The 11,557-nt window shown below is 40.8% G+C and overlaps 1 protein-coding gene across 1 annotated transcript; it reads left to right on the forward strand.

The window, feature by feature from the left end:
• The first annotated feature begins 4,015 nt into the window (after nt 1–4,015).
• Nucleotides 4,016–11,159, forward strand: ythdf3 (YTH N6-methyladenosine RNA binding protein F3). The gene is made up of 4 exons (XM_061965074.2): nt 4,016–4,569; nt 5,182–5,206; nt 5,372–5,451; nt 9,386–11,159. Exons 1-4 carry the CDS (start codon nt 4,546–4,548, stop codon nt 10,898–10,900), a joined length of 1,644 nt encoding a protein of 547 aa, XP_061821058.2. The 5' UTR covers nt 4,016–4,545; the 3' UTR covers nt 10,901–11,159.
• Nucleotides 11,160–11,557: the final 398 nt, after the last annotated feature.

Consider the following 11,557-nt stretch of genomic DNA (forward strand, 5'->3'; position numbering starts at 1 on the left):
GTATTACCACTCACACCGCGAGCATCACAGCTAACGTTACCCATGCCGCTACCTCTCTGCTCCGCGAGAGCATATGACGTTGCACGCGCGACAGTATGTGACGTATGTAAGAATGTGCGCTTGTTTACGTCTCTGTGAGAAGGAGAGACAAGAAAGAGTGATAAAAGCCTGTAGTGTAATGCCCGCAGCTAAAAGCAACTGCGTGAGAACGTATACTCGAATATCACCATATAGTCGTTTTCTATATCGCACAGAGACAAATCCGCGATATATCGAGTATATTCGATATATCGCCCAGCCCTACTATTAAGGATATTATCTTGATGCTAAAAATATCACCAAAGACGCTATAATGTGGTCATCCGTGTCCAATAAAGCACTTGTCTTTCCTGCACAACAACAACTAAGCTTTTAGTTTCTGTTATAAAAATGGACAATGAAAATACGTTGGCTTGGACCAACAATCACAATATTTATTAACATGACGTTAGTTTGTTTGCACAAGCAGGTCTTCTAGTTATATTTAGGCAATGCAATCACAAAAGAACACAAACTAATGCCATCTCTTGTCCTTTCTTTACATTTACTTCTGCTCTCAAACACTACCAACATAGTAGAGAGTAAACTCCATTGCATCACATAAAGTTTCTCAAAACAAATCAAATGTTCAAACAAAGATTTTACAAAGTGATCACTGCAGACACAAGCATGGTCCGATTGTGAAGTGAATTAATTAACTCATATTTTGTTTTGCACATGGTGAATGTACATATTCATCTTGGAGAAAGCAAACCAAATAGTGGTATTTCAGTTTGAGCATATAATAAGATAAGGGCCCTTAGTTTGACATTCGAAGGTGGATTGGATCACTTCTCGTAGGAAAGAGGCCCTAATTGGGACTTTGGAATGCAAAAGTGATAGCCCTATCCTTGAGAAGAGACTACCTGTCAAGCTCAACGCCAACATTTAAGTTATGACTTAAAGCAGTTGTTTTCCAGACACTTACACAGGAACATCTCCTTTTATGGTCAGGATGTGCTCTCCTGACTTAGCACACACACACACACACACACACACACACACACACACACAGACAGGAAGGAGGAATACACAACTGATGGTTTGGCTTCTCCAAGTGAGGAATGCCTCATTTTTTGACTTGATCTCCTCCAGGTACTGCAGTCCTGTATAATGATGCTCGCTTGTAATAAAGCAACATTTGGTTCAGTAAAGCGTCTATGGCGTCTCTTTTGATCCGGTCGCACTGCCGTGTCACCCTTTTGTCCGGACGAGGATGACAAAACCAGAAATACACATCATTTGTATTATACAAGATGATGAAAGTGATATTTTTAAGATCCATTTCCTTCCACACACTTTCGTTTTGTCTCTAACTTTATTCCCCTTATGAACCACTTCTTTCAGATCTACGATACTTGTTTTTTCCCCCTAATATCAATATTCGATATCAATTTCAAATCGGGACACCTTTAACTGTGACAATTCATGTCAAAGTATAGGTATCGGCGATCTTAATCCCATATTCACATGGTATTGGTACGATACCAACATTCTCAGTATCGCCCACCCTTTTGTTGGAAGTTTATAGTCCAGTTGGAGATGTGTCAAAAAGATTTGCAAGTTATGTTGAATTCAAAATAATAAAACCATAATAATTTAACTTCTTTCCTTAAAATTAGTTTTAGTACAAAACATGCATCACATTAAATTTAAGTTTGATTAAAAAAGTATAAAAAATGTTAAGTGTAATTATGAAAAAGTAAATTCAAAATAAAATTCTGCTTCTGGCCTCAATTTATTCAAATTAACCCGACTGAGAGCTAATATTGGAAAATAAATATAATTTTACAGAAGTGGTGGTAAATTTCCACTTATTTGTTATTAAGGCCAATGAAGAAAATTAGCAAAAATTTTAGTACACTTCTAAAATGGTGCCAAGTATCAAAATCAATTAAATTAGCAAAAATGCTAGCAAAAAACATTAGCCCGCTAACATAAAATATGTTAACATACTTCCAAGATGAAGCCAAGAATGGAAAGCCATGATTTTTAGGCTTATATGAATAAAATTAACAAAAATGTTAGCATGTTAACTACGTTAGCATACTTCTAAGATGGTGCCAAGTATCAAAATCAATGATTTTTAAGGTTTAAATGGATTAAAATTTGAAAAAGGGCAAGCTTAAAACATTAGCATGAAATGTTAACATGCTATGAAAAAAGACAAGTTAGCATCCTTCTAAGATGGCGCCAAGTACCAAAATAATCTTTAGGTTTAAACAAAAAAAATTAGCAAAGATGCCAGCAAAGAACGCTAGCCTGATAATGTTAGCATGCTAACATAAAATAAGTTAACATACTTCCAAGATAGCGCCAAGTATGGAAAGCCATGATTTTCAGGTTTAGAAGAATAAAATTTGCAAAAATGTTAGAATGTTAATGTTAGCATTCTTCTAAGATGGCGCCATGTATCGAAATCAATGATTATTAGGTTTAAACGAATACAATTTACAAAAATGCTAGCAAAAAAAGTTAGCTTGCTAACATAAAATAAGTTAACATACTTCCAAGATGGAGCCAAGTATGGAAAGCTATGATTGAGAGTTATAATGGAAAATCAATATAATTTTACTGACGTGATTGATAAATTTCCACTTTGTGGTTACTTATGCCAAAGAAGAAAATGAGCAAAAATACTTCTAAAATGGTGCAAGTATCAAAAGCAATGAATATTAGGTGTAAGCTAATATAATTTGCAAAACTGCTAGCAAAAAAAACATTAGCCTGCTAACATAAAATGAGTTTAAATACTTCCAAGATGAAGCAAAGTATGAAAAGCCATGATTTTTGGTCTTATACGAGTAAAATTAGCGCAAATGTTAGCATGTTAAGTTACAGTAGTATACTTCTAAGATGTCGCCAAGTATCAAAATCATTTTTTTTTTTTAGATCTAATTGAATTAAATTAGCGAAAATGCAAGCGTAAAACATTATCTTGCTAACATAAAATAAGTTAGCATACTTCTAAGATGGCACCAAGTATCAAAATAATGTTTAGGTATAGTATGAAATACCATGATTTTTGAGCTTATAAGAATAAAATTTGCAAAAATGTTAGCATGTTAAGTTACAATAGCATACTTCTAGTTCTAAGGTGTCGCCAAGTATCAATATCAATTAGTTTTTTAGAATTAAATTAGCAAAAATAAAAGCTTAAAACATTAGCATTCTAACGTTACCTTGCTATGACATAAGAGAAGTTAGCATACTTCTAAGATGTATCAAAATCTATAATTTGTAAGTTCAAACAAATAAAATGTTAGCCTAATAGCGTTAGCATGCTAACATAAAATAAGTTAGCATACTTCCAAGATGGCACAAGTATGGAAACCCATGATTTTTAGCTTTAGATAGTACTTTACTGATTCCTTCAGGAGAGTTCCCTCAGGAAAATCAAAATATAAAGTTAGCATGTTAGTATTAGCATTAGATGGCGCAATGATTATTAGGCTTAAATGAATACAATTTGCAAAAATGCTAGCAAAAAACATTAGCCTGCTAACATAAAATTAGTAAACATAATAGTAAATAAATATAATTTTAGTGACGTTAAGGTAAATTTCCACTTTTTTTTTGTTATTTATGCCAAAGAAGAAAATTAGCAAAAATGTCAGCATACAAAATCGATGATTATTCGGCCGCTCCCAGTCTGTGGAACGCTCTCCCTGACCACCTGAAGGCACCACAGACTGTGGATGCTTTTAAAAAAAGGCTTAAAAACCCTTCTTTTTAAAAAAGGCTTCTTTTTTTTTTATAGATACATGCATACTAGTTTTAGCTATTTGGCTGTTGTAGTTTTTATTTATTTTTATTATCTTTTTATTTTAATACTCTGTAGCACTTTTAGGTTGTTTACTCAATGTAAAGTGCTTTTTACAAATAACATCTACTTTTATTATTATTATTAGGTTTAAGCGAATATAATTAGCAAAAATGCTAGCAAAAAAATAAAAATAGTTTTACTGATGTGGCGGTAAATGTCTACTTGTTTGTTATTTAACCACATTAGAGTTTGAAACGTGGATCAAAAAAGGAGTCCAAAGATAACATGAATAATATCACGTAAAATGGCTGCGGTCATCCAGCGGGGGCCTGGTGTGTGGGTGGCCGTCATGTGAGGTGTCAGAGTGGAACAGGACTCACAGCGTCACTGGCGGAAGGTCACCGGGCGGAGGAACCGAGCGGAAGCGGGACTCGAAGCCTGTCCGCCATTGTGGAACATGGCACGGCATATTCCCGTAAAACCCTCGTCACTTTCCCGCTGACTCGCTCGCCCACATCCCCTCCGCAGGCGACATTCGGAGAAAAGAGGCCATTGTTTTGCCTACGAAAAAAAAGGCGTCGTCGTGTGTTTTCCGCGGAGGGATCTAGCCGGAGCGCAGCGGCTGAGAGCAGCGCCGCGAGACCGAGGGAGAGGACGCCGCGCTCGGACAGCGTGCTGAGCAGCCCCCCGCTTCCTGGAGGATGTCTGCCACCACCGTGGAGCAGGTTAGTTAGTGCCACGTTAGCTTAGCATGACGTGGGGGTAAACAGCGGGCCGCTCGCTGGTTGGGAAAGTTTGGTCGACAGCAGTTTGATCCTGGTGGGGATGTCACATCAAACCAGCTTTGATAAGCCACAGCGGCTAGCATTCTGGACGCAGGCCGAGCCTAGTGCACTATACGCCGGGCGGACGCGGTCGGCGATGCGGCACCTTTTTTTTTTTTTTTTTTTTTTTTTTTTTGGTGGAATTTTTTAAACCTTTATTTGTAATATGCAACATTCACATACAATCAAGAAATAATAATAATCAAAATAGTACAGAAACAGTACAAAACAGCGCCAGGGGGTTGTAAACTCAATAAAGTAACTAAAATAGAATGCAATATATATATATATATATATGTAACTAAATGTAAAGCCATAGGCTCACACAAGTTCTGTAAATAATCCAAATTTGGAACACCGCATCATAGTTTTCACAGCTTTTTGGACGATGCGGCACCTTTACCGGCTGACATCCGGTCAATAAGCGCATGCAAGCTGCAGCTTCTTGCCAATGTTTACCCACAAGACCATGCAATATGTGCTAATGTCAGTATCCATTCTCCTATTTTGCAGAGACCTAAAGGACAGGGAAATAAAGGTAAGCTCTGCTTGGAATAATTAACATGTAGCTCAGGTTCTCTCTTGCCACACAGCACCTTTTTCCCAGCCTCCACTCCTGCATGCATATTGGGCACATATGAAATATTTATGTTTGTATTACTCCACCTGCCATGATTTAACGTTCTGTGTTCTTTCCACCCAGTGCAAAACGGATCAATGCATCAGAAGGATGGAGTGAATGATGATGACTTTGAGCCTTACATAAGCAGCCAGACAAATCAGGTAACACGCTTCATGACAACGCACAACTTGCTGCATGTTTTCTACAGTCTGTCCCGGCAGGGATGGGCGATATCGCTTAAAACAGTGTTTTTCAACCACTGTGCCGCGCGGCACACTAGTGTGCCGTGAGATATTACCTGGTGTGCCGTGGGAAATTATGCAACTTCACCTAACTGGTCCAAAAAATATTTTTTGCAAATCAATAATTATAATCTGCAAATAATGTGCCTTTGCTCAGAGTCTGTGCTGTGTAGAGCTCTGCAGGGTAACCATGTAATACCCCATATCAGTAGGTGGCAACAGGTAGTTAATTGCTTTGTAAAAGTCGGAACGTGTCGGGGGATACGAGGATGGTTTATTGTGATCCCAATATGCAGACCACGGCGGGAGACAGCATGCAGGTAAAAAGGTATGTAATGCTTAAACTAAAAATGAACAAAGGTGAAAGGAAAAGGCAATGACGCATGGGGATGGCTATGCAAAATGAAAGTAAAACTGAACTGGCTACAAAGTAAACAAAAACAGAATGCTGGAGGACAGCAAAGACTTACAGCTTGGGGAGCAGAGACGACGTCCACAAAGTACATCCGTACATGACATGACAATCAACAATGTCCCGACAAAGAAAGCTATCGTCCGCACAACTTAAATAGTCTTGCTTTCTAACACAAAGCAGGTGCGGGCAATAGCACTCAAAGAAAGGCGTGAAGCTGGTACAGGAAAACTCCAACAAAACAGGAAGGGCCACCAAAATAACAGCGCAAGACAAGAACTAAAGAAAAACACCAACAAACTCAAAATAAGGCTCTGGTGGAGTTGAATTTTTAACGTTTTGTGCTCGTGGTGTGCCTCCGTATTTTTTTTCTGAAAAAAAATGTGCCTTGCCTCAAAAAAGGTTGAAAAACACTGCCTTCAATATATATTGCAGCCTCCTGTGATAACAATTTATTATTTATAAAGGTTAAAAATGCTGATACTTCAAGATCATTGAATGATTCAATTTTTGTTGAGACAAAAACACAGGATGGTGATTAAACAATATCAATTAAATATTCAAAATATTTCCTACTTATGGCTCTGATTTTATTTTATTTTTTGCACTTAAAGCCCTCCTGTGTCTGGGGACTTATTTCCTTATTTTTAAACTAACAAACACATGATATTAAACTAATCACTTTATATGTGCATCAATCCACCTCCCTGTGTTTACATTTAAGAGCTCTAGCTTAGCGGTTAGCGTGGCGTTTAGTAGGGGTGTGGAAAAAAGAGATTTTTTAATCGCAATTCTTACTTGTAACGATTTTTTATCTATTAAAAAAAAATCAAAAATAAATTTTACAAAAAATTACATTTAAAAATCTGTCCTGTCCAGCCACTCAGGCAAATCATATTGATGTAGATCAGGGGTGTCCACGTCAAATGTGGCCCGCCAACGCCATTCAATTTGGCCCGCAAAACATCATGAGGAGATTGCATTCATTTTAAAAGACTGATTTTAATGCTGCCAGTTTGTTGCCATCTAGTGGACAATGCGAGTAATTAAGTTCAATTGGCGACTTGTCCAGGGTGTACACCGCCTTCCGCCCGAATGCAGCTGAGATAGGCTCCCGCAACCCTGGAAGGGACAAGTGGTAGAAAATGAATGGATGGATGGATGTGCTCCGAGTAAACCAATGCGCAGCATTTACCTGTATGACCCAAATGCAAACAACCTTCCCTAGTCATGGTGCAAAAAAACCCCATAAAATCACACAACAACCTGCTCACTGAATTCTGTGGATATTATAAAATCATCCATGCACCATAAAAACAATTCTAAAATTCAAACGTTTGGAGACCCCTGATGTACATGATCATATCTACTGTATAGATTTACTTTAGAAAAGAGAAGTATTGGATACTTCTCCTGTTGCCTTATATGTGTTTGACTTTATTAAATGTTTGGGTAGAATTTTATGAAACAAAACCAGTTTTCTCTTAAGTAATCTAGCAATTTACCAGAGCTGTTATTATTGTTTTATGAAGGAATGTTGTTAATCATAAAACTAGCACCCGATGTTATTAAAAAACTATTGATTTTGAATCAAGAATCGATTCTGAATCGAATAGTTACCCACAAGAATCAAATTGAATCCTGGTGCCCAAAGATTCACATCCCTAGCGTGTAGCGTAGCACAGTGGTTCTTTTTGTACCTTAATGACCAACATTGAAATACAGTAGCATAGTAGGCCTAAATATTCAATAAACAAGTATATTTAATATTGTTGGCCACTGTAACATACCCACAGTTTGAACAGTAACACTTTGTTTAAATATTTTATCAGGTGATTATTTGGCGCACCGCTACCACAGTTTGAGAATCACTGGTGTAGCATGTTTGGCCGTTCCTTGTCCTCCAGTGATCATGATCGATACTTATAAGAAGCAGTTTATTTGCAAAAAATATTACCATATTAACATTAAAATACTTTCAGGATGGCGCCAAGAATCACAATCAATATACTTTTTAGGTTTAAATGAATTAAAATTTGCAAAAATGGAAGCCTGCTAACATTTGCATGTTAACATTAAAGTACCGTATTTTTCGGACTATAAGTCGCAGTTTTTTTCATAGTTTGGCCGGGCTCCAGTGCGACTTATATATGTTTTTTTCCTTTTTTATTATGCATTTTCGGCAGGTGCGACTTATACTCCGAAAAATTCTTCTAAGACAATGCCAAGTATCATAATTAGAGATGTCCGATACTATCGGCCGATTAATGCTTAAAATGTAATATCGGAAATTATCGGTATTGTTTTTTGTTATCGGTATCGTTTTTTTTTGTTTTTTTGTTTTTTTATTAAATCAACATAAAAAACACAAGATACACTTACAATTAGTGCACCAACCCAAAAAACCTCCCTAACCCATTTACACTCATTCACACAAAAGGGTTGTTTCTTTCTGTTATTAATATTCTGGTTCCTACATTATATATCAATACAGTCTGCAGGGATACAGTCCGTAAGCACACATGATTGTGCGTGCTGCTGGTCCACTAATAGTACTAACCTTTAACAGTTAATTTTACTCATTTTCATTAATTAATAGTTTCTATGTAACTGTTTTTATATTGTTTTACTTTCTTTTTATTCAAGAAAATGTTTTAAATTTATTTATCTTATTTTATTTTATTAATTCTTTTAAAAAGGACCTTATCTTCACCATACCTGGTTGTCCAAATTAGGCATAATAATGTGTTAATTCCACAACTGTATATATCGGTATCGGTAATTAAGAGTTGGACAAAATCGGAATATCGGATATCGGCAAAAAAGCCATTATCGGACATCCCTAATCATAATCCGTAGTTTGAACATTTCAATGCATAAAATGCGCAAAGATGCTATCTTAAAACATTAGCATGCTAACGTTGACATGCTATAACATAAAACAAGGTAACATACTTATAAGATGGCGTCAAGTATGGAAAGCCATGATTTTTTTAGGTTTATAAGAACAAAATTAGCAAAAATATTACCATGTTAACTTCCAAGATGGCGCCAAGTCTAAAAAGTTATGATCTTTAAGTTGAAAGAAATAACATTTTCAAAAATGCTAGCAAAAACGTTAACCTGCTAACATAAAACAAATGAACATACTTCCAAGATGGCGCCAAGTATGGAAAGCCATGATTAATAGACTTACCGGGGTGTACCCTGCCTACCGCCCGAATGCAGCTGAGATAGGCTCTAGCACCCTCTGCGACCCCAAAAGGGACAAGCGGTAGAAAATGGATGGATGGATACGAATAAAATGAGCAAAAGTGTTAGCATGTCAACATTAGGCTTCTTCTAAGATGGCGCCAAGTAAAGAAGAAAAAGGCTGTTATGTGCATGATATTTGTAAAGACATGACAAACGTGCTAAGTGATGTTTGTCTTGACCCCACAGAGTACCAACTACCCACCCATGTCCGACCCCTACATGCCCAGCTACTACACCCCGTCTATAGGCTTCCCTTACTCCCTGGGGGAGGCTGCCTGGTCCACGGCAGGGGACGCGGCCACCATGCCCTACCTCGCCACCTACGGACAGATGAGCAACGGCGAGCCGCACTTCATCCCCGACGGCGTCTTCAACCAGCCCGGCGCGCTGGGGAGCACCCCGCCCTTCCTCGGCCAGCACGGCTTCAACTTCTTCCCCGGCAACGCGGACTTCTCTACCTGGGGCACCAGCGTGTCCCAGGGCCAGTCCACGCAGAGCTCGGTCTACAGCAACAGCTACGGCTACGCGCCCAGCTCGCTGGGCCGGGCCATCGCCGACGGGCAGGCGGGCTTCGGCGGCGACGGCCAGCTCGGCAAGGGGCCGGTGCCGAGCGGCGTGGAGCAGGGGATGGCGGGCCTGAAACTGGGCGCCGACGTGGCCGTCACGAAGACGGTGGGCTCGCCTCTGGGTATGAGCGGCGTGGCCGTCAATAACCTTCCGCCTTCAGCCATCAAGCCCTCCTCCTGGGCCGCCGTCGCCAAGAAGCCGGCCAAGCCGTCAATCAAGGCCAAGCCCAAGGCCAACATGGGGATGGCGTGCGGCGCCGTTCCACCGCCCCCCATAAAGCACAACCTGAACATTGGCACCTGGGACGACAAAGGCTCTCTGAACAAGCCTCCCTTGGCTCAGACGGTGATGCACACGCCGCCGCTCCTCGCCCCGCCCCCGGCCTTACTGCAGACCCCCTTGACCCAGCCCTTCCACCTCCAGTCCCTGCACCTCCCTGGCCCCCCGCCTCCCAGCCGCTGGGTGGCGCCCAGGAACCGCGGCGACTGCTTCGGACCGGGCGTCCCCCCGTGCGCGCTGCCGTGCCCCGGCGAGGCGCACCCGGCGCTGGAGAAGCTGCGCGCCCTCAACAACTACAACCCCAGGGAGTTCGACTGGAGCTTGAAAAACGGCCGCGTCTTCATCATCAAGAGCTACTCGGAGGACGACATCCACCGCTCCATCAAGTACTCCATCTGGTGCAGCACGGAGCACGGCAACAAGCGGCTGGACGCCGCCTACCGCTCGCTGGGCGGCAAGGGGCCGCTCTACCTGCTCTTCAGCGTCAACGGCAGCGGGCACTTCTGCGGCGTGGCCGAGATGCGCTCGCCGGTGGACTACGAGGCCCACGCCGGCGTCTGGTCGCAGGACAAGTGGAAGGGCAAGTTCGAGGTGAGGTGGGCCTTCGTCAAGGACGTGCCCAACAACCAGCTGCGGCACGTCCGGCTGGAGAACAACGACAACAAGCCTGTCACCAACTCGCGCGACACGCAGGAAGTGCCGCTGGAGAAGGCCAAGCAGGTGCTGAAGATCATCGCCGCCTACAAGCACAGCACCTCCATCTTTGACGACTTTGCACATTACGAGCGGCGCCAGGAGGAGGAGGAGGCCCTGAGGAAGGTGAGGTGGACGCACAAGCCGCTAGGGCTGCCCTAGATCCTCCACCCGTGGGCCCGCTCCCTCCGACAAATAGCGCAATTTCTTCGCCACGCTCTTCAACGTTCGCCGTGCACTTCCTGTGCTCGACGTGGCGCCGTTTTGTAACCGGGAAGCAACGTGAATAAAAATGTGTAACAGTCAAGTTACCATGAACTGTTTTTTTTTTCTATCACTTCCTGTTTCTCAGCCTATCACACTCCTTTACATTGAGGGCCACATCGCACTTGTGTTGGACCCCTGAGGGCCGCGCCTCATGCATTGGAGTACATTTTTTTTTACGCACAATGTAAAAACAGATCTCTAGATTTTACGGTAAAAAACTGCCGGCTCAGTCGCAAGAATTTTACTGTAAAATCCACGTTTTTTTTTTTAGCATATTACTGTAAATGGAAAAACAGTACTTCTGTTTTTTTTACAGTAAAAACTGTCAGCCTAGTTGCCCAATTTTTTATTTTATTTTTGTTAATCACTGTAAATAAAAAACTTTTTTACCGTAACAAAAAAAACTAGATTTTACAGTGTGTTACTGTAAATGGGCAAACAGTACCGCTGTTTTTTTTACAGTAAAAACTGTCAGCTTAGTTGCCCAATTTTTGATGTTTGTTACTGTAAATAAAAACAAGTTTTTTACCGTAAAAATCTGCGAACTGAGCT

Source organism: Nerophis lumbriciformis, linkage group LG07 (assembly GCF_033978685.3).
Source record: "Nerophis lumbriciformis linkage group LG07, RoL_Nlum_v2.1, whole genome shotgun sequence".
In the NCBI taxonomy this organism is placed as follows: Eukaryota; Metazoa; Chordata; class Actinopteri; order Syngnathiformes; family Syngnathidae; genus Nerophis; species Nerophis lumbriciformis.